Genomic DNA, 22,560 nt, shown 5'->3' with positions numbered 1-22,560 from the left:
AAACCTATTTCCAAGTGCATATTTCAAGCATTACATAAACATTAGTCCTATATTGAAATTTTACAATTACAAATCTAAATTTGGTATCCATAAGACCATAGTGTTGGATTATCACCACAATTTTTATATTTTTATGTAACTTTTAAGACTCCTACTTTAATATCTATTTGCATAGGTGAAATGCTATTTATTATGGTATGAATATGTTTGTGATTCTTTAAAAATATATTTCGATCACCTTGATGTTGGCTACAAGGCCCCATAGTCCATAACAATTTTTTCATTAACTAATTTTTAACTCTTAAAAAATTTTAAAAATATAAATTTTTTCTTTGAACCTATTCAAATTTTTATTTGAAAAAGACATATAAACTATTTAAAAAAAATAAATTTAATGAAAATAATAACATAAAAACGATAGAAGGAAGACCAATGTTTTTAGTATCATTATCCTATTATAATTGCAAATGTTATACAATCATGGATTTTCAGCCAATTGGGAGCCCACTAATACAATCATAAGTCCTAGTCCAACCCAATCTTAGGCCCAATATTCCCTTCAAAAACTGAGGCCCAAGCCCAAGTGCGCCCTTTCTCAGTTCTCTCCTGAAAATGCAAGAAACAGCTCTCTCTCTCTCTCTCTCTCTCTCTCTCCAGTCCACAGCGGGCCAGCGGCACAGCCGAAAGCTCGTTGTGGTGAAACCTGCAGCGGAGACTTCAGTCTTTCATGTTGAATTGTAGGGGCGGAAATGCTAGGGTTTGATTTTCATATGAACAGGAAAGTTTCATCAGAGCTGTTAGGTCGTTGTATGATCTCATGCTTCTTCGTCATCATCACTCATTTTACCCTTTCGATGATCCTTCGCTTTTCCGCTCCCTCATCTCTTCTTACTCTCCTCCCACTCTCAGGTGCTCTCTCTCTCTCTCTCTCTCTCTCTCTCTCTCTCTCTCTCTCTCTCTATTGGTTTTTGATTTGTGAGTTCGAAACTGAAGGGGCGGGCCGTGTGTGCAGCTCTAGTGTTGCTTGTAGTTGCTGGGTTTGGGAGATTCTGCAGGCGGCTTCTTGGGGTCTCTGCATCAGCTTCAGCTTTTGTTTTCTTCAATATGTTGTTCATTTGGGGAGTCTATATCGCAGTAGTTCGACAAGGTGCTCTACTCACCCATTGCTCACTCTTCGCATCATCGCATCACTTTCAAGATTTTACTCTTTTTAATTTTGGAAAATTTGTCCTTTACTTATAAAATTAGAATCGTCCTCTTTTCTTATTTCAATTGCCGATGCTAATTTTGGTAAAAGTGCAGTTGAAAGAAGAAATTGTTTGTGTTTTAGGCATGACTATTACATGGTGTTGCAGATTTGTTCTACCCATTGGTTGCCTATTTTACTATTGTTCATCAGATAATCAAGTTGAGGTCTTTCACAAAAACTAAATCAATTCATAGTAGGTCTATATGTTATCCGTATAAAAAAATGAAGATAAGAAATTGAATTTGTACTGTCTAGAAACTCATTTAAGCGGTGGAAATGCTCTATAGAAACGGGAAGGCGGGAAGCAGTATGATTGAGATTCCGCGAAGCAGCAGAGTAACCAGGATTTGTGTGTTTGTGGGGTGTGGGGTGAGGGTGCGAGGGGGAGTCGGTGCACTGTTTCAATGAAAAGCATATAGTGCTCAAACTTTCATACTTTTAATCCTTGCGTTTTATTTGCAATGTGATGAGTTCACCAGGATGTTATTTGGAGCTAAGGCATAAGTTTTTTAAATTAGAAAAAAATAGTTTTAAATTTTACTTAAAATTATAAATATGATTATATATGGTAGATAATTTTAAATATATTTCTAACTCTAATACTTCTACTTAATGAAATAAAATTTCTTTTTTCAACATTTTGACAACATTCTAACCCTATGAAATTGTTGATTTAACACCTAAAAATTTGAGAAAAAATAAATAAAAATTATTGCATCCCAAAAAAGGAATAGATGGATTGGACAAGGAGCGAATCTATGTTCTTTGTGTGGGTAAAAATACCTATACATTAATAAATGGAAATAAAATAAAACCCAAGTTCATTAAGAGAGAAATTGCTTGGAAGTATATATCAAACATGTTATCAAATGTAAAAGATCTAAATGTTAGAGCAAATTTTTTTACGTTCAAACTTTCAGATTAAACAAAAAAAAGAAAAAAAGATGAACATTTGAATTTTTTTTTGGGAATAAATGTTGATTTTTCATTTGTTCTATCCTAGTTCATTGCAATATCATTAGAGTGTATTGAAAATGAGTTGATTGAAGTGTTAGTAAATAATATTTTTTGTGGATTGGAAGCCAGCATGTTTCAATACAATATAAAATAAAAAATAAAAAAATATGTCAAACTTCTTTTTAAACAACACAAATTACATTCTTACCTTATGATCACATTCAAGAGTATTTGTTCCCTAAGTTGAGGGAATCCAAAAGTTAGGGAAGGCGGATATACTTCTCTCATGGCGCTGCCCTATCTCAATAGGCCTTTCAATGTACCCAAGAAAAAATGTCGTGGAGATGCAAAAATGTAAAATTGGTGGGAAAGGAGCAACAACAACCTTCCACTCCCCATTGGATCCACTATTTCCAACAATAACAACAACAACAACAATAACAAACCAAGCCTTAAATCCCACTAGGTGGGGGTCGACTACATGAATCATTTTCCGCCAATTTGTGCGATTATTTCTGCAAAGCTTATGAGAAAGTGCACCTTCACAAGCTACAGTATGCATGAATTAGACATCTATTTTGTTCTATGTTGTGGGCAATGGGCATTCCCAGGCCCCAAGGCTCCCCGCTTTGAGGGGGAAGGGGGAGAGTCGTCATAGTGTTCCCAACCTTACCCTTGCTTTTGTGTTGTGCTTTGGAAAATTAATTGCCTAATTTTTCAACATCTTTTTATAATAAAGAATTCCATTAAATAACACTAAACATAAGTACAGTAGATGGAGAATTAGGCAATCTCTAAGAAATGTAGCGTGCCTAGAAAGAAGCAAGAAAGTTAACTCTATATCTTTGTCCCACTGCAAATGTGGAGAAGTTGCATGATAAATTGTTTACGTTCTTCATGGGCCTTAGAGTCCAAAAGATTGGATACACTGCACAAGTCTATGAAGCTCGCCCTCTTCTACTTTACTTGAAGCCTTGGAATCTCACTATCAAGAAATCATGTGCATTTTGTGTAGCCACTCATGCTCCACCAAAACAATAGAAAAGAGCATTTCAAAGTTGTCTCGCCATTGAATAATGAAGAAAAAGGTGCAAAATTAGTCTCTTGAATTCACAACACAACATACAAAAATGTGTGTTGGGTGCCTTGTAGGGTCTCCTTAACAGGTCATTCATATTAATTCGTAAGAGTTAGGGTTTAAATGAAAGCCTAACACTTAAAAAGGAACCTTAGCCTTCCAAATGACATGATATAGAGGAAAAGAACTAAAGGTTGATAGTTTCAAAAGATGAGTGAAGAAAGCCTTACAAGAAGAATAACGTGAATAATCCCTAGCCAAATCTGATCATTTGCTTGTTTGGGGAACAAAAGAATCCAATGCACTTAGTAAAGAAGTAAGCTCATCAACCTCTCTTTCATTAGGACTCCTAAATAAGTCGAATTCTAAAGAAAGAGAGCGCCCTCTTAAAAGAAAAAAAAACGTTATGATTGGTGCATTATAAATACTGGATAAACAAAAAGACGAGGCACCAACAACTCCAACGAAACCCCTCCCACCCAAATATCCTTGCAAAACCACATCCTGCTATCATTATTGTCAACATGTGCAAATTGGGGATCCGATGTCTTGACAGGGATGGCAATCCAAATATGATTTGTGCTGGTCTTTATTTGCTCTGTTAAGGTTTTATAGAGTTGCCACTAAATTTTTATTTACCTTGGTTTAGCTTATCTAATTACTACAAATTAATTGGTCTCTAAGCTAATTTAAAGTCCACGGAATTGATAATCATGGTCTCTATAGTTAGAGTTTGGTTCAGGAGTATGGTTACGCGAGGGGAGGGTATTAATGCTCCTTCACTTTGACACTCGTTCAAACCTCAATTGAATTACCACATGCAAAGTTCCCAATATCCAAGGTTAATTTCTGATTAAATGACTGAAGAACAATATGGCTTATCGTTTATAGCTCAATGGGCTAGCAAATGGTACATCGACATTTAATGGTCATTTGGGTATATTGATTGGCCAAAGATGGCTATCTATCATGCAATCGAGTCATTAAATACTATAGTAACTATACCCAAAAGGTACAGATCACACATCAGGGATTGACTAGCGTGAAGCTTTATTCATTTTCGAAAAATTACACAATTTTCCAGCATAACAACATCTTCTTCTTCTTCTTCTTCCTCCTTTTATTTATTTAATTATTTTTTTAAATCAGCATTCAACAATTTGTTCCCCTCCATGTTCGCCCACATTTCTCTCATAAGCCTCTCCAAGAACCCTATCACACCTATGGGAACTCTAAAAAAGGATAAAAATGTATATGGGAATGTTAGAAAGAGAAATACACTAATGAGAGTAAAATGGCTCTCTTACAACTAGTAAGCCCTTTTCTTCCCACTCGCTCAATCATTGGGCCCCAAAAGGTAACAAACATGGGGTTACCCCTTAAAAGAAGATCTAGATACAACAAGGCCAAGCTAATGAACCACAACCAGCTAGAGCCTTGAAACCCTTTAAGTTGGCATGATCAAATTAGTGCTAGCCACCCTATTCTTGGACATGTTGATCTGCAACCACTAAATCTTTGAAAAAAATTCTTAAGAAAGTATGGACCTTTTGAAATTTCCCAACATGCTTTGGGTAAAAAATGGTATCATTAGTAATCAAACTGAATATGGGACAACTCCACACCCTCCCTCCCAACTAATATTCCTTATCCCCTAAACCCTAAGCATGCAAAATCAATCTACAAAACCCATCAACGACTGGGATGAACAAGAGCAGAAACTAGGGATCCCCTTGCCTTTAACCCTCAAAGCCCTAAACCACTCCCTTAGGATGTTTGTTGACGATCATTGTCATAGTTGTTGAACTTAAGTGCCCTTTTATCCATTTCCTACACACTAGCCCGAAACCCTTTTTTTTCCCCATGACATTATTGAGAAAGCCTCAATTTCACCATGTCGCAAGCCTTTTAAGAATCTAGTTTGACAATCACACTCCTCTTACCCATCTTTTTCACATCCTCAACCACTTTGTTAGCCACCAAAGTTGCATCTAAAATTTATCTATCTTTAATAAAGTCAAATTAGCCATCGTCACCTAGCCCTCAAAACCTCTCTTAAGTGTCTTGGACAAGACTTTAGTAAAAATTTAAAACCCTTTCTTCAATTTTTTCGTCCCTCTTAACCTGAAAATGACAGTGATGACACTCTCTCCACTAAACCTTGACATCTCTAAACCCCAGTGTGACAACCAGATATTCTTAAATCTAAATGGGGTCCTACCCCCAATGAACATGATTGGAATCTAAAAGCACTGGATAATGGTGAGAGATAGGCCTAACTAGAATTTCTTGCACAACATTTGGAAAAAACAGCTTCCCAAATGTTGGTAAACAGAAATCTATCAATACAAGAAGAGGCCTGCCTATCTCTTGAAGCCACACAACTAAAATTACCATTGTCCAAGGGAACATCCCTAAAGCTGCAATCCTAAATAAAAATAAAAAATAAAAAAAATCAAACTTCTCATACTAGTGGTCGCTTTGATCCCCTTAGTTGATCCTTAGAATTCCTTATCATGTTGAAGTGTCCCACCCAAAGAGGAGTGAAAGCCCAAAGAGAGGTTGATGCCTGACTTTCTTTGTTTTGGGTGTTGAGAGAAGAAGAGAGATCACTTAGTTATCTGGGAGATAGTTATGGCTTAAATTGAAAGGGGGCTTGGAGCCTTGGAAATGTGGTTTCTAAAAACAGCTGTCTTATTGGAAAATAGTTGTGAGGTTCCCTTGAGAGGTTAATCCCTGTTGCAGAATGTGATGAAAAGTAAGTACGGGGTGCAGTAAAATGGGTGAGACACTACATGAAGGGGCATTGCTTCTCATGCAAGCCCAAGTTTGTTTCCCCAATTGCTAGTTTTTTCCTTCCTCTAACTCGATTCAATGTGGGCAACGGCAATAGAGTTCGGTTTTGGGAGGATACTTGGGTTAGTGAGACATCATTGGAGATGATGGTGCCCTGTCTTTTTAATATTTTCACTCTTGACACTGCACCTGTCAACTCTTTCTTTTCTTTGAAGGGGTAGCTCTCTCTCACAAGATTTTTATTTTCTTCAGAATCTTAATGAAAGAGAGATCGATGAGCTCACCACCATGATCAATGTCCTGGATACCTTTGTTCCATCAGATGGGGACGATGAGAGAGTTTGGGAGGGGGATTCTTCAGACCTCTTTACCTCTAAATCCTTTTTCCTTCATCTCTTAGAAACTCCCTCCGCCAACCATTTCTCCCATCATTTTCCTTGGAGCCATGTCATTTGGAAGGCTAAGGTACTTTTCAAGGTTCAGACATTCATTTGGACCTCGTCCCATTGTAGGCTTAATATACATTACTTGTGACAATGCAGAAGACCTTACAAGGCCCTCAGCCCTGATGTGTGCTCCATGTGCTGCAAATCCAATGAAACAAACAAGCACCTCTTCGTTCATTGTTGAGTGGAAAACTTTCTTTGGGGTGCTCTTTTCTCTTGTTTTGGTGAAGATTGGGTGGCTCCTTGTGTCGTGGGGGATCTTGCAAGTGAAAGGTTTTTGGGTTTCAGCAAAACCAGAAAAGGAAAGGCTTTATGGAAATTCACGGTTTTTGCTGCCCTGTGGAGCATTTGAATAGAGAGGAATTCAAGGAATTTTAAGAATTGCACATATTCCTCTCTATTGTTGTGGGGCAGAATTGTGTTTCTTGCTTCTTTTTGAGCTCATCTGTTTGGGTTTTTGGGGGTTGTTGCTACCTGAAGTTCAAAGAGATTAAAGGGCAGCTCTTTCGTATTTGTTCTAGCCCTCTTTTGCTGTTTTTCTGGAGGACATATTGTTCTCCTTGTATTTTACATCGTTTTTCTGTTAATATTTTTTTCTGTATCCAAAAAAACAAAGCCCAAAAAGACTTGCTAGCTTGTTGAAAAAGGCATTATGCAGAGGAAACTGTGTGGGACTAAAGATTGACATGAACCTCCACTCCCCAGAACCCCAAACCTCTAACAAGACCAACAAAGAAAAGACCCAGACAGTCTCTAAACATAGCAACCCTGTTGTTCAATCTACTATCTCACCTCTAGATGCCCTGGAAGAAGGGAAAGACACCTAATATTTGAATCTAGGATTGAAAATTAAGGCATCTATCTCTCCTAATTTAGACTCCTGCGAGAACAATATATCTGGACTAACTTTATTAACCATCGACTTAATGATTCACATCTTATTACTGCTCCTAAGCCCCACACATCCCATGAAAGTATCCTCATTTAATCCCACTGTTAATGCCCAAGTACCTACCCCTTTGTCATAGCTGAATGTAGAAGCAACCTTCTCAACTATTTGATTTTTCTTTTTCCACCAGGAGTGACTACAATTGACAAAGTTCATTAAACTAATCCTTGTCTACATTTATGATGGGAAGTGATTAGATACACAACATGATATTTGTAAGGTTAATCATAGCTTGTGTCTGTTGGCTATTAATAACTTTAATTGGTAATTGTTTTTTTAACAATATTATTGTAGACTTTAGTTTCTTGCTGTTTCCTTGTTTCCATGCATATTGAATGCATACCTGCACTTCTTTTATTGTTCTGACAGTGCTTAGATATAATGAATGCGTCATGATTATTTCCCTGCTTTGAGCTGCACCTTTTTTGGAATTTCCTGTTTCCCTTTCTCACTGTCCATTCCGCATTTTGCTTGCTAATTGTAGTTCATGACACATGAGTTAGTAGTGATTATTGAGAAACAAGATATTTAGATGAAGAGGTAGCCTTATATTTACCTGAAAGAAGAAAAAGGATTCATATTGCTTGTCCTAGCTAGTCTAAAACCTTTGGCTTTTTGTTGGGAGTATATTCTTTTAACATTGATAGTTGACCTCAATCTTACAACTTGCAAATTTCTCCTGGTTTGCAGCCATTTCACCTTTAATGAATATTGTAGTCAACGGGGAACTTGTCATGCTCCTCACTGGTTTGTGTAGGTGGGGTCCCATTCACTGTTTCTAGTTTGACCTCCTCGATCCACTTGCACATGCCGAAAGCAATATTTGATGTTAAATTGTCAAGTTCTATCAGGTCTTGTATGTGTATTTCTAACATGCAGGTATTATTGTCAGTATAATTTCAAGTGATCCTGGTGTGGTTAAGGATGAGACTTCTCATACGGACAAACTGGTTGGAGGTTCAGTTTCTGAAGTCGAAGCTCAGTGTGAGGTTGTAAAATTGAAATGAGCCATTCAGTTACATTTAACATTGCGTTGTAAGTAATACAGACTCATTTGTGCAGGAATTGGAGCCTTCAGCTGGAGGCATACTCCATGAAGACCTGGCTGAAGAAGTAATCTTATATCTGTCACTTTATTTTTCAGTTGTAAAGACACAATTGCTGCTATGATGTTTCATCCTTCAAAATTTTAGTTTTCTTAAATGACTTGGAATATGTTTTTTGCAGACCTTACATTTTTTGGTGAAAAAAAATAAAAAATTTGTCTGAATACACTTAGATTGTGTTTTGGAGCATGTATTTTGGGTCTTGAATTTGGATTTTTGTGGAATTGGACGGAATTCAATACAAATTTGTACTACATGCTGTCTTAATCAACACAAATCCAAATCTAAGGTTTCAAGATTCCCAGCACAGAGTTGGAATATGTCTTTTGCATGTTGCCATATGTACCTTTTGGGATAGTGATTTCTTTATTTTAAATTTAAATTTAAATTTTCTTTTGTTCAAGGCTGCCTTTTTTCTCACTGGGTATCTTGCTAGAGATTCAGTTTTATGTGAATTCTGGCATTACCTTGTTTGTCTCTCCATTTGGATGCTTTCCTTCTACTCATATCCTGCTACTGATAAATGCTGTACTTTGTTTAAGCTTTTTGTGAACTTCTTTAATAGAGCTAAGACAGACACAATCTGCCTCAACAAAGACTTGGATATTCTAACCAAGGTGGAGAAGAGGAAAACTGAAAAACCAGTGGCTTGGCTTGCAGAGAAAGAGAAGAAGTTAATTATTGATAATTATTTGTTATGCATTTAGAGAATACACTTCGTACATTGAATAGCCATTAGATCATCCTTTTATTTAAAAAAAATTGACCTGCAATTTCAGTTACTTGAAATTTAGTTTTTTTTTATTCAAAATTTTCTGTTTTCAACTGGTTTCATGTTCTGTCATTTCATTGTAATTTAAATGGTCTTAAATATACATATATATTTCTTCCAGAGTACTATTTCAAGGGTCAGATATTGTAGGAGCTGCAAGGCATACATAAAAGGCTTCGATCACCATTGCCCTGCTTTTGGGAACTGTATAGGTATTGGTGATTTTTATGGATTGTGAAGTGTTGAAAACATAAAACTACCAGTCTCTGTACTGCATGTATCTTCTCCTTATATTAGCGTTAGATTTGTCAATATGTATGTGCATGTGTGCTTGTGCGTGTTTACAGTGTGCTATCCTATTCTTTAGTGGATAATGATGTTGACAGTTTGACACTAATTATGCAGGTCAAAAGAATCATGTTCTCTTCATGGTTCTTCTAGTTGGATTTGTTATTACTGAGACTTCTTATGTGGTGTGCTGTTTTCAGTGTAAGCTTTGGTTCCTTAACACCTGAATGTTTTGTTGCCCTGTTGTTGATCTTAAATGTTTTTGAAGGATACAAACTATTTTGAATGTTCTGAGCTGACTGGTGTTTGTTGTACTTAAATCTAATAATGTTTGATTTAGGCTTCAAGGTTAAATTTTGGATCATGGGTGCCAATGTCCTGCATTTTTCCCCTTCTTGTATTGTTTGATCTTGGGAGATATCTGCAACTTGATAACTCAGCCACAATTGGCAATGGAACTCCTGAAAAACAAATTATGTGCTGCAGGCATAGTGTGAACAAAGCAGTGGTGGAAGTTAAAAACTGAATGGGTGTTGTCAAAGGGTAGAATAGAATAGTTTTAAGGGCAAAAGAAATTGACTCCCAACTTTAGCAAAAAAACCGAGGTCTCTTATGAGGTTTCAAAAATTCTACAAACTTCTCTTAAGGTTTGAAAAAAAACACATCTCCGTTGAGGTTTCAAAATCCCATGGACATCCCTTAAGATTGGGCAAAAAGACATGAACCTCCCTTAATATTTGCAAAAGACAAGCTGATAGAGGGGGTGTAACTGCATAAGTATTCCAACAATCAAATGCCAAGAGAAGTTTATGGGGTTATTGAAATCCCAGGGATGCGTCTTTTTACCAAAATGCAAGAGAGATATAATGTCTTTTTTAACAATTTTAAAAGGAGGTCAGTGTTTTTTGCCCTAAATTACTTTAGTTTCTATGTTGTAAAAAAAAGAAAATAATAAATTGTTTCCAGCCAAATTGGAGACAAATATTGGTAAGATTGGACTACCCATGCTTTGTAATATGTTTTTCAAATATGAAGATAAATTTCTTTTTTGAAATACCATTCAAATTTATGTATACTATTAATGTATATTATTTTGCACATGTGTTTGTAGTTGATACTATTATGTGTTAAATATATGTTGAATAAAAAATTTTGGTTCATTAAAGTAAGCCTAGAATCTTCTATGACCCAAAAGTAATATTCAGATAACTAAAATCAAAGTAACATCATCAATTGAGTTCAAATGTCACTCAATAAAAAGAGCTTGAATAATTAGAGGCTTATAAAGAGCAAGTCAGCTTTCGAAAAAAATCTAAAATAAAATAAAATTGATAAAGCCAAGAGTTATGCAATAAAATCTCAAATCACAACAAAAATATTAAATTAAAAATGCAAAACTCTGCCTATCCCTAACCATATCCATGCCAAGAATTGCATTTAGACAATGAATTTGCAATTAATTTATGTTTGGAATGTAGATGAAAACATTTCATTCCATTTTTCTGAAAAGGTTGCTTAACAACCAATAAAAAATAATGATATATTTTTCCTGCATTTCATATTTGAATCCTCGTTTACATGCAATTTATGTTTCCATTTTATTTCTTTCGGGGAGGGAGGGGTTGGGGTTTTCTGTTTCCAAGAATGCTTGGTTTATGCCTTTTTAAGAAAAAATTCCTTTATAATTTTTATTCTTATGCTGGATTTCAGTTGCTACTCAGGCCCGGGTCTTTGATAAAACAGGGTTGGAGGTATGCCATGTAAAGGCCATGATATTTTTGAATTCCATTTATTGCACATTGTAGCTTTTAAGAACAGTTACTGGGCTGGAATGGGTTGTCTGAACCTCTTCAACTATGCAATATAATCATTTTTTTTTTTCATTTAAATTTCCATTGTGCAGTCTGGTTTGTCTGGCAATTTGTCTATTAGCACAATGCTATTCTCTCTTCTTCAAGTTCTATGGCAGGTTTGAAATGTTTTGGTTATTATGCTATAATTCCTTCTTTCTTTTTATTTATTTTTTTGTGTAAAAGATGTTGGTCACAAATGAAGGAAATGATTTGTTCCAGTCATCTAACAAGACTTGTCCTGGTGAATGTGTAGGTGGTGTTTCTGGCATGGCATATTTATTGTGTTTGTGTCAACATCAAAACTGAGGAGTGGGTAAGTTCTTACCAGAAGAGGAAAAGAGTGGGTGAGCTCCAGGGAGAGAGCATTTGTTTTTGCACTTTAAAGACAAGAAGCTCTCTCTCTCTCTCTCTCTCTCTCTCTCTCAGGCGTCCACTTTGGTAAATATTTCCACAATTCAAGAGTTGAATAGGGGAAGTTTTATCTTAGCTTGCTTGCAACTGTTTGAGCTAAGTGTAGGTGATTCTAACCATTGCTTTCTTTTCAGATAAACTGGAAAAACTATCCAGAGTTCCAACTTAGTATTCAGCCCCAGCCAGGTAACGTAATATTTCACAGCACCATTCATGTGTGGCCCTTTATGTACTTGTTTCATCCCATTCATAAATACCTTATGTTTTTATCCACCTATTATTCATGCTTTGAAACTCAAATTGGATCAAATCACAATCTGACCCATATTCTTTTCACTTTTTTTTGGGTGAAAATTTATTTGGATTAAGTTGCTGTATCACATTCTTACCCACTTGAATATAGACGAATTACCTAATATATTCTGAAAATTATTAAATATCAGAACGCTAGTTTTTTAAGGGTATTTTAAGAAGAAAAAATTGTTCTCTATGCAATGTGAAAGAGTTTAATTATTCTGTCTGGTCAGCAGGGCAAACCTTCACAGAGATGAGGTTTAGAAATCCATACAACAAGGGTGTTCTACGCAACTTGAAAGAGTTTTTGGTATCACAATGAGCTTTCTTTGCATGCTTGTTTTGAGAGCCAATGTTTTTCATCTCTTTGTCCAACATGCAGTTTAAATTTTTATGGAGTAGGTCTCCACACGTGCCGGAGTCAAAGTGAAATGACAATACACAATCTCGAAATAGAAATGTGTTTACTAGAATACACGACATTGAAAATGTAGGTTTGTGTGCATTTTTTTTTGTTTGGCAGCAGGGCCTTGTGCATAGCAACAATAACAGAAAAAAAAAAAAAAAAACCAAGCATCGAGTCCCACTAGGTGGGGTCGGCTATATGAATTCGTTTCTGTCAATTTATGCGATCATGGACTTGTGCATAGTCATTTTTAAAATTGTTTTTTTTGTAAAAACGAATTGTGTAAATAATGACCGTATTATGTATTACTTGAGATTTGTAAACGCTTGATAAATGTAAAGGGTGGACAAACTTGTGTCGTAACCTCAAAGAATTTCCTCGAAATGAATATGATTTCATGTTTACTTATTTTTGAAGTAAAGGGTATTTGTTCAATTCAATTTCTAGGTTTTGATTGAAATTGAAACATTTCAGTTGGTTTGATTAAGCGAATTAGGCCGAATCCTTTTTGTTTAAAATTGAAATTGTTCGTGGCTGCGCATTGTCGTCATCCGAATGGTAATGCACTGCTTTTTTTAAGTGGACCTGTGCCATGGCACGCTGTTGTTTGTTTGGGAGGCTGAGCTCAATTTTTCTTATTGATGACTTATGGTTGCTTCCAGAGATGGGCAGGCCTTATGTTTCTTTCTAATAGCTTGGAGATGATGTTTTGTGCCTGCTGGAGAGGAGTCCCATGTCATATTGATATATCTGATAAATTGATGAATTGGGTGCCTATAAATTGATAAAAAATAAATATTAAAGGAGTGTTTGGGAGTATAAATTTTGATGAATTTGGATAAATTTTAATATAGTTTGTGTTACATTATCTAAAATCAATACAAAAGCTTCCCAAATATAAGACAGTATTAATAAATAAGATGGGAATGTTCAATCAGCCGAGATGAGAATGGAATTAAGATAGAAATAGAAGTGAGAATAAGATTGTTGGGTTGGAAAATACCTTCGAATAGGAGTAGATGGAAAAATGAATTTCATTTTAGAAAACCTATTCATTAACTTTGAAAAAAAGAATATGAATTTTTAATTTTAAACTTAAATTTAGATAAATTTAAATAAAAAATCATCTAAGATTATATAAAATTTCTTTTAAATTTACATATGTTTAAATAAAAATTTAAATTCCATACCCCAAATGTCACTAACTCTTTTTCAATCATGAGGCCATGGCTGCCATTTCCATAATCATTGAGAGATAGAGAGGCTTGCTTCGCATATCTGTCTTTTTTTTTACCCCTCTTAAAATAAGAGTTCACTTTAAAATTTTAAGTGACTGAGAATATGTATGTGAATTCTTTAATTTTAATTTTAAAAAAAAATTATTATAAATTATAATATATTTTAGGTGCAAAATCAAAGCTCTTAAATAAGAATATTTATTATTTTTTAAAAAAAAATAAATTTTCTCTCATTTAGAGAGAGAGAAAAAAAAAAAGTGCCCTTCTTTTAACGTTTTATTATCTGTTTGGCGTTGGCACTCATTAGAAAGGCTAAGCTCAAACTTGTAAAGGTGTTGAATTTTGATTGCTTCCTTGCATATAATTAATTCATAATTCATTTCAAAAACACTAAGATCAAACAAACACACCATCTCACCAACACACCTTCATGCACTCGAAAAAAAAAAAAAAAGCACCGCTGATGGATGCCTCAATTTATTTATGATAATTAATAACCACGATCACCACGACGACGACGACGAAAACGGTCCATCTCCACCGCTAACTCAACCAGAAATCTCAACGGCCTTCACCTCCGGCTTCTTCACCTCCGCCTTCGGCACCGTCACCGTGAGCACTCCATTCTCCATGCCCGCCTTCACTTCGTCCGCCTTCGCGTTCTCCGGCAGACGGAACCGCCGCAGGAACTTCCCGGTGCTCCTCTCAATCCGGTGCCACTTGTCGTTCTTCTCCTCCTGCTCCTTCTTCCTCTCCCCGCTTATCTGCAGCACCCTCCCCTCCTCCACCTCCACCTTCACCTCCTCCTTCCTCAGCCCCGGAAGATCCGCCTTGAAAACGTGAGCCTCCGGCGTCTCCTTCCAGTCAATTCGGGTGTTCGCAAAGGCTGACGCCTCCCGCGCCGCCGCGGTGGGCGCGTTCGCCACCGCCGATGTGAAGAACCCGTCGAGGGGGTCCCATACGTCCAGCGAGAACGGGTCGAACACGTTGCTGCCCCGGCCGCCGAAGATCGAGGGAATGAGCGACATGCTTGGGAAATTGAAATAGAAATTGATTTGAGAAATCCTGAGACACAGCTTTGAAAATGCAGAGAGCTTGTGTGAGTTGAAGGAGAAGTGGGCGTGAAGAAGGAATTATATAGGGAGGAGAAGAGAGTTCTAGTGCTTCGCCCATTTTCATCTGAATAAAATATTGAAACTAAAGAGAAGAAATAATGACAGAAAGGGCTCCACCTTCCACACCATTCTACTACATTCCTTCTCCTGTTTCTCTCCGCTTTTCCTTTTCTTCCCCAAAGCTGTCATCTTTTTTCCCATCTTCCAAACAGTTTTTTTTCTGATCACTGATTGTGTTCCAGGTCCAGAATGTACTACTTTTGGGCCAGCCCAAAATGTGCTTCAGGTCCATAGAAGCCCACAATGGCAGTGGGGTGTTTTGACTATGGGATCTCAAGTTTTTTCCAATTTTGATTTTGATGGAAACTTTTTTTTTTTTTTTTTTTCATTTTGATGTGTCTCAAATCTCACTGAATGGTCTAGCGAGTTTTCCTCAAATCTCGCTGGACCATCCAATGAGATTTAAACTAATTTTTTGAAAAATCGCTACTTCATGTAGCGAGTTTTGCATGTTTCACCCCAACGCACTTCTCTCTCCATTTCTCTCACAAGCCAATCTCCTCTCATTGTGAAGCCACTCTTTGCCCACTGCAACCAAGCTTGCGATGGTGCGATATAGAGCTACCGTTGATGGTGTCGGAGAAGGCGGTGGCAACGGCGACGATGACGGTTGAAATTTCAGGATTGGTGGGAAAAAATATCTCATGGTAGACAAGTCACTTTAATCCCTTCAAGATCTCCTGCCTCCAACATCGGAGAAGACGGTGGCAATGGTGACGGCGACTAAGACGGCCACGTCTAAACTCTGCAACTAAAAACAGAGCAAAAAATAAAAAATAAAAAAATGACATCCAATGGAATGGATGAAATTAATCATTCATGGTTACGTCTAATCCTCTACCACAACAAGACTAGTTAGTACTCGAGGTCCTGCGAAATCATAAACATCATCCCACCTTATCGGCTCAATTTTCTAATCAAACAAGAGGTGGGAATATTTATTTGAACTTTTCTTCTTCTTCTTCTTCTTCTTTGTGCTCATCGATCGCCTTTCCCAGACTCGATAACAGCTCGAAATCGACAATTTCTGAAGCAGATATGGGGTCATCGGAGCATATGCTGATGCAGAGTTTACACCGTCTTCTCTGCCACAGACCCCAAGCGAAATGCCTGAGACTCTCATGTCCCCATTGTTGAGTTGTAGTGGAGACCGACAACCACCTCCACCAACTCTAGTCGCTTTTATTGAATTGTTGAGTTCCAATGAAGATCGGCAGCCACCTCCACTAACCCAACCTACCTTGGTTGAAATTAAGTCAACTACTCTTGAGTTCCACCCCCATCCATGGCTATATATAGGAGATGTGTGTGTGTGTGTAATCTATGTAAGGAACAGAGTGAAATTGTGTTGAAGGTGAGAGAGAAAGGTGAGTGAGTGTGGTGCCTCCTCCTCATTGTAATTTTTCTCCAAGTTTATAGTGAGATTAGTGTATTCTGTGGACGTAGGTCAGATTGGGCCGAACCACATTGAATCTGGTGTTCCATTTTTGCTTGTTTATATTTGCTTGTGTGTGATTGTTGCTCTTAGATCTCCAACAATTGGTATCAGAGATAGATCGGAGCAAAATCACCATATCAGAGCAAAATCTCCACATCAAAGCCTCTGCCTAGTATCTCAAAACTAAGTTTTGAGCCCACTAACGTGTTCCTCTTGACGATACAAAGCCAACGATGTAAACTGGAGCTCGAACAGAGGTCCCACGAGCCCGCACACGCCTACACGCACCTCCAACAGTTCGTCATCATCATCACTCGCCTCTCGGTAGTCGGCACGTGATCTCACGCACCCCCATGCACTAGCGAGCTCATGGCAAGAGCTGAAGCTTGAAGAAGAGCTGACGTCAGTGTCAGTGTCAGTGCCACATCATCACCACGTCATCAGCCCAGTCAGCCGGCCACCTCACGCGCCACGTTAGTGGCTGTCAGGCCAGTCAGCTAGCACGGCAACCGTTGGGCTTGGCATGACACGTTGGCAGCTGGGACCCATCGTGCCATGTCTACATTTGGGGCCCACTGTACCACATTAGTAACTGGGACCCACTGTGCCATGTCAGCTGCTGTGACCCACCCTGCCACATCATCAACCACGTCAACAAACGGTGTCAACTAATGGTGTCAATAACGGCGTCAGGCATATTCCGTTAAAGAGGAGAATATTCCATTAAGTTTAACGAAAAGTTGACCAGTTTGACCAGGCTTTTCAGAGTCATTTCAGGTCCGTTTTTCAAACAACTTGAACTATTTGTAAGGTTTTCGGCCGTTCCGGATCCAACTGTGCGGTTTGTTTAAGCTAATTCCATCTCTAGATAGGCGAATTGAGATGTCAAATGAAAAGAGCTTAAAGATCGAGATGTTTGATGACAACAATTTCGGTTTATGGAAGATACATATTGAAGACTACTTGTTTGGTAATGAGTTGCACTTACCATTGATGGGAAAGCCAATATCTATGAAGGAGGGCGAGTGGGAGTAGCTTGATCAAAAAGCTCTCGGAGCTATCAGGATGACGCTAGCAAAGTCTGTTGCCTTCAATATCAAGCACATGACAACCATCAAGTCTCTTATGGATGTGCTTTCCAACTTGTACGAATAGCCATCAGCCGCCAATGAGGTACACTCAATGAAAAAGTTATTTACTATGAACATGTCCGCAGGTGAAAGTTTTAGTAGACATCTAAATAATTTCAACGAGCTGTCGGATCAACTTGCCTCAGTTGGAATTATGTTTGACAGTGAAATTCGTGTCTTACTGATTTTTAGTCAGTTGTCTGAGAGTTGGAAATGTATTGTTATTGCGATCAGTAGTTCCGTAGGAAACTCAAAGCTGAAGTATGACGAGGTCATTAACATGATTTTGAGGGAAGAAATTAGGATGTAATCAAACAATGCTTCCACTTCAAGTTCAGCTCAGCCTTGAACGTGGAAAGCCGAGGGAAAGGAAGCAGGCATGAGCGATCAAAAATCGTGGAAGATCTAGGACCAGATGGTCCAAATCAAGAGCTCTAGGAAATTCCAACAACTCTTAGAGAAAAAGGCAGATGGAGTGTTAGACTTGTGGCAAGACTGGCAACTACAAAAATCAATGTCAATCCTAGAAGAAGGAGTCAGAAAATAAGACTAAAGCAAATCTCGCCTCTTCTTTAGGAGAAGGAGATGCACTGATATGCTCTTTGGAGAGCAAGTAGGAATCTTAGGTCTTAGATTCTAGAGCCTCATTTCATGCTATTTGAAGTAGAGATTGCCTAGAGGAGTATATAACAGGTAATTTTGGTGAGGTATACCTTGGCAATGATCAACTTTGCCACATTGCCGACAATGGAATTGTGAAGATTAAGATGAACAGATCCGTATGGAAGCTAAAGGATGTTAGATATATTTTAGACCTGAGAAAAAACTTGATCTCAGTTGGACAATTGGCAGATGAGGGATGACAACATTCATTGACAATGAATGGAAGATATCAAAGGGTGCACTGACGATTGCACGAGGTAAGAAAAGTGGAACACTTTATCTGACCTCTAATGCCTGCATGTCTATTTCAGTTGTTACAGGAAATGACAATAGCAACATTTGACACCAACAGTTCAGTCACATGAGCGAGAAGGGACTCAGTGTGATGCACTCAAAGGAAAAATGGAGTGATCTGCGGTCAGTAGAGATTGACATGTGCGAGGATTGCATACTCGGGAAACAGAAGAGGGTCAGTTTCCAGACATACACTCGTACCCCAAAGAAGGAGAAACTAGAACTAGTCCACTTAGATGTATGGGGATCGACGACTGTTTCACCCACAGGCGGAAGGAATTATTTTGTGACATGTATTGATGATCATTCTCAAAAGATATGAGTTTACTTTCTAAAATATAAGTCAGATGCCTTTGATGCTTTTAAGATTTGGAAAACCATGATTGAAAATGAAATAGGTTTAAAAATCAAGAAGCCGAGAAACGACAACAATGGTGAGTATGAAGACACTAGGTTCAATAAATTTTGCTATGATTATGATATTAGGATGGAAAGAACTGCCCCAGTTATGCCCCAATACAACGACGTAGCCGAGCGGATGAATCGATCATTGATTGAAAGAGCCAAAAGCATGCGTATATAGTTAAGCTTACCAAAGCTGTTCTGGGTAAAAGCAGTCAACACAACAACATACTTGATTAACAAGAGTCCATCAGTACCATTGGACCACTGTCTACTAGAAGAAGTATTAGTGGAAATGAGGTGAGACATTCACATTTGAAAGTTTTCGGTTATGTTGCATATGTGCATATTAGTGATCATGTCAGGAACAAGCTTGATCCAAAGTCTTGGAAACGCACCTTCTTCAGCTACGGTGAAGATAAGTACGGGTATCGCATTTAGAATGATGAAAAAAAGAAGGTGATCAGAAGCAGAGACGTGATCTTTAACGAAAAAGTGATGTACAAAGACAGACATACAATAGAACCCACCGAACCAGTTCAAAATGAAACAATTTATGTAGACATAGATGATATCCTAGAAGGTGTCTGGACACAACAACAAAATGCCGAGAATCCTCAGGTGTAGGAATCTGTGGAGCAGATCATCGCACCACCACCTCCTACTCCAGCTCCGAAGCTTAGGAGATCTTCTTGGCCCCATGTACCAAATAAAAGGTATATGAATTATTTACTTCTTACAAATGGAGGAGAGCCCGAATGTTATGATGAAGCATGTCAGGTGGGAGATTAGAGCAAGTGGGAGTTTGCGATGAAGGATGAGATGAAATCCCTTACCACCAACAAAATGTGGGAACTAGTTAAGTTGCCTAAAGGTAAGAAGACTCTTCACAACAAGTGGGTGTACATGATCAAAGAGGAGCATGATGGTTCCAGGAGGTATAAGATCCGGTTCGTAGTCAAAGGTTTTGAGTAGAAGGAAGGAATCGACTACACTGACATCTTTGCACCAATTGTGAAACTAACAACCATCATATCGGTCTTGATCATTGTTGCCTCGGAGGGCCTACATCTCGAGTAGTTGGATGTGAATACGATATTTCTTCACATTGATCTAGATGAGGAGATTTACATGCACCAGTCAGAATGATTCTCAGTGAAAGGTAAAGAGAATATTGTTTGCAGGTTGAAGAAGAGTTTGTATAGTCACAAACAAGCTCCCAGGCACTAGTACCGAAAATTTGATGGCGTTATGCACATAAATGATTTTTAAAAGTGTAAAGTTGGCCACTATTGTTACTTCAAGAGGTATCAATCTAGTTATATCATTCTGTTGCTATATGCCAATGATATGCTAATCACAGGACTAGATATAGAAGAGATCAGAGAATTGAAGCAGCAATTGTTAAAAGAGTTTGACATGAAGGACTTGGGTTTATTAAAGCAGATACTTTGAATGCAGATCTCCGGAGATAAGCAACAGGGAACGTTGCAGTTATCTCAGTTGGAGTACATTAATCGTGTTTTACAGAGATTCAACATGAGCAGCATCAAAGCGGTGAATACAACATCGGTCGATCACTTCCGCCTCTCCAAGGATCAAGCTCCCTAGACAGATGAAGAGAAGGACTCATGGCTAAGATACCTTACGCCTCAGCCATTGGAAGTCTCATGTATGCCGTGGTCTGTACCAGACCAGACATTGGCCAAGTAGTGGGAGCTGTCAGCAGGTTCATGTCAAATCTAGAGAAGACTAATTGGGAAGTAGTGAAGTGGATCTTGAGGTACCTAAGTGACATTATTGATAAGTGCTTATGTTTTAGCAAAAGAGACTTGAAAATTAAAAGGTATGTAGATGCCGATTTTGCTGGTGAATTTGATCATCGCAGAAGCACCAGGATATGTGTTCACTATTGGCACAACAATTGTTAGTTGGATGTCACAGATACAAAAGATTATTGCCCTATCCACTACAGAAGTTGAGTACGTAGTAGTGACAGAAGCTAGCAAAGAGATGATTTGGCTTCAAGATTTATTGATAGAGCTTGGAATAAAGTAGATGAGAAATGTTTTGCACAGCGATAGTTAGAGTGTGATACATCTCACAAAGAACTTTGCATTTAATTCCAGAACTAAACACACTTTGGATTTCGTTATCACTTCGTCAGATCTCTATTAGAAGACGAAGTGTTGGCACTTGCAAAAATTTAAGGTACCAGGAATCCAACAGACATGTTGACAAAGGTGGTGATATACTATAGTGTATGTTATACAGAGATTATGTATGGTATATTACATAGGGCGATATAGGTTGGTTTCAGAGCAGATTTATCTTATAGAATATATATATATATATATAGTGAAATTTTTGGGTTATCACAGCAGCTCAATGATTTTCATCTTGTGCTTTTACAGGTAAAGTATTTATGGGCATAACATGATATTGGCAGCAGTGATTGCGACTGAGATGGCCACGTCTAAACTCTACAACTAAAAACAGAGGAAAAAAAAATGACACCCAATAAAATGGATGAAAATAATCATTCATGGTTACGTCTAATCCTCTTCGACGACAAGACCAGTTATTATCGGAGGTCCTGCAAAATCATAAACATCATCCCACCCTATAGGCTTAATTTTTTGATCAAACAAAAGGTGGGAATATTTATCTGCTTTGAACTTTTCCTCTTCTTGTTCTTCGTGCTCATCGATCGCCCTTCCCAAACTTGATAACAGGTCGAAATCGACAATTTCCAAAGCAGAGATGGGGTCGTTGGAGCGTATGCTGGTGCAGAGCTAACACCTTGGAAAAGTATAAAATTTAAGGAAAAAAATTAATACAATATCTTACAACTCTTCTACTTGTGTTGATAACCCCAACCACATCACAAATATATATGCCAGCGACTGATTCAACATTTAGAAACATCAACGAGCCAGTGAATAATTAATGGCATGCACTGTCGCAAGTCTCAGTTAGTCATTGCCATCTCACTCGCCATCACCGCTGCCACCGCCTTCTCCGACACCATCGATGACAACTCTGTCTCGCACCGTCGCAAGCTTCGTTCGCCGTCATCATCACAGCTCGGTTGCAGTGGGCAGAGAGTAGCTTCACAATGAGAGGAGATCAATGCTTGAGAGAGAAATAGAGAGAGAAGAAGTGGGTTGGGGTGAACCATGCAAAAATCGCTACATGAAGTAGCAATTTTTCAAAAAATAGGTTTAATTCTCACTGGATGGTAACTCGTTGGACCATCCAGTTAGGCCTGGCAAAACGGGTCATGACCCGTCGGGTCACCCGGACCTGCCTGTTTAAAAAGGGTTCGAGTTTAAAGAAGTCGACCTGTTTAATAATTGGGTGGGTCATGGGTTGACCCGTTTATATAATGGGTTCAACCGGGTTTGGGCGGGTCACCCGCGTTAATTTGGATCCTATTCCCTTATAAAAATTATATGCATCCCACATTCCCAATCCTAGCATCCGTCCACCGTCCCACACAAAAAAACCCTAACCTGTGCGGTCGTGCCACGACTCACCTCTTAGCTCTCACTCTTTTAATCCTCTCCTCTCCTTTCAGCTCTCACTCTCTCAATCCTCTCCTTTCCTTTGGGC

The 22,560-nt window shown here is 38.1% G+C and overlaps 2 protein-coding genes across 10 annotated transcripts; one reads left to right on the top strand and one right to left on the bottom strand.

The window, feature by feature from the left end:
* Nucleotides 1–620: 620 nt before the first annotated feature.
* LOC131149539 (uncharacterized) lies at nucleotides 621–12,989 on the top strand. 9 transcript variants are annotated; one of them, XM_058100080.1, is made up of 13 exons: nucleotides 621–909; nucleotides 1,013–1,147; nucleotides 8,166–8,232; nucleotides 8,368–8,464; nucleotides 8,538–8,588; nucleotides 9,475–9,565; nucleotides 9,759–9,842; nucleotides 11,352–11,392; nucleotides 11,545–11,610; nucleotides 11,748–11,807; nucleotides 12,040–12,091; nucleotides 12,436–12,509; nucleotides 12,602–12,989. In XM_058100080.1, exons 1-13 carry the CDS (start codon nucleotides 750–752, stop codon nucleotides 12,632–12,634), a joined length of 1,011 nt encoding a protein of 336 aa, XP_057956063.1. In that variant the 5' UTR covers nucleotides 621–749; the 3' UTR covers nucleotides 12,635–12,989. The 9 variants fall into 9 exon arrangements, 6 of the variants coding, with proteins under 6 accessions (XP_057956063.1, XP_057956061.1, XP_057956066.1 ...); XR_009135239.1 differs by lacking the exon at nucleotides 12,602–12,989 and having other exon boundaries at nucleotides 11,748–11,932; nucleotides 12,436–12,499; XR_009135240.1 differs by lacking the exons at nucleotides 8,166–8,232; nucleotides 12,602–12,989 and having other exon boundaries at nucleotides 11,748–11,932; nucleotides 12,436–12,499.
* Nucleotides 12,990–14,176: 1,187 nt separating this feature from the next.
* LOC131149538 (18.1 kDa class I heat shock protein-like) lies at nucleotides 14,177–15,019 on the bottom strand. Its single transcript, XM_058100077.1, has one exon. The coding sequence runs from the start codon at nucleotides 14,869–14,871 to the stop codon at nucleotides 14,392–14,394; it is 480 nt and encodes a 159-aa protein (XP_057956060.1). The 5' UTR covers nucleotides 14,872–15,019; the 3' UTR covers nucleotides 14,177–14,391.
* Nucleotides 15,020–22,560: the final 7,541 nt, after the last annotated feature.

Source organism: Malania oleifera, chromosome 2, assembly GCF_029873635.1.
Source record: "Malania oleifera isolate guangnan ecotype guangnan chromosome 2, ASM2987363v1, whole genome shotgun sequence".
Taxonomy (NCBI): Eukaryota; Viridiplantae; Streptophyta; class Magnoliopsida; order Santalales; family Ximeniaceae; genus Malania; species Malania oleifera.
This window is presented reverse-complemented; position numbering and strand designations above follow the sequence as displayed.

Coding starts and splice junctions, on each gene's coding strand:
- LOC131149539 (XM_058100078.1), top strand. CDS start 750: ATGCTAGGGTTTGATTTTCATATGAACAGGAAAGTTTCATCAGAGCTG. Junction 8,465..8,537: donor AAGTCGAAGCTCAGTGTGAG/GTTGTAAAATTG, acceptor TCATTTGTGCAG/GAATTGGAGCCTTCAGCTGG. Junction 9,566..9,758: donor TGCTTTTGGGAACTGTATAG/GTATTGGTGATT, acceptor CTAATTATGCAG/GTCAAAAGAATCATGTTCTC.
- LOC131149538 (XM_058100077.1), bottom strand. CDS start 14,871: ATGTCGCTCATTCCCTCGATCTTCGGCGGCCGGGGCAGCAACGTGTTC.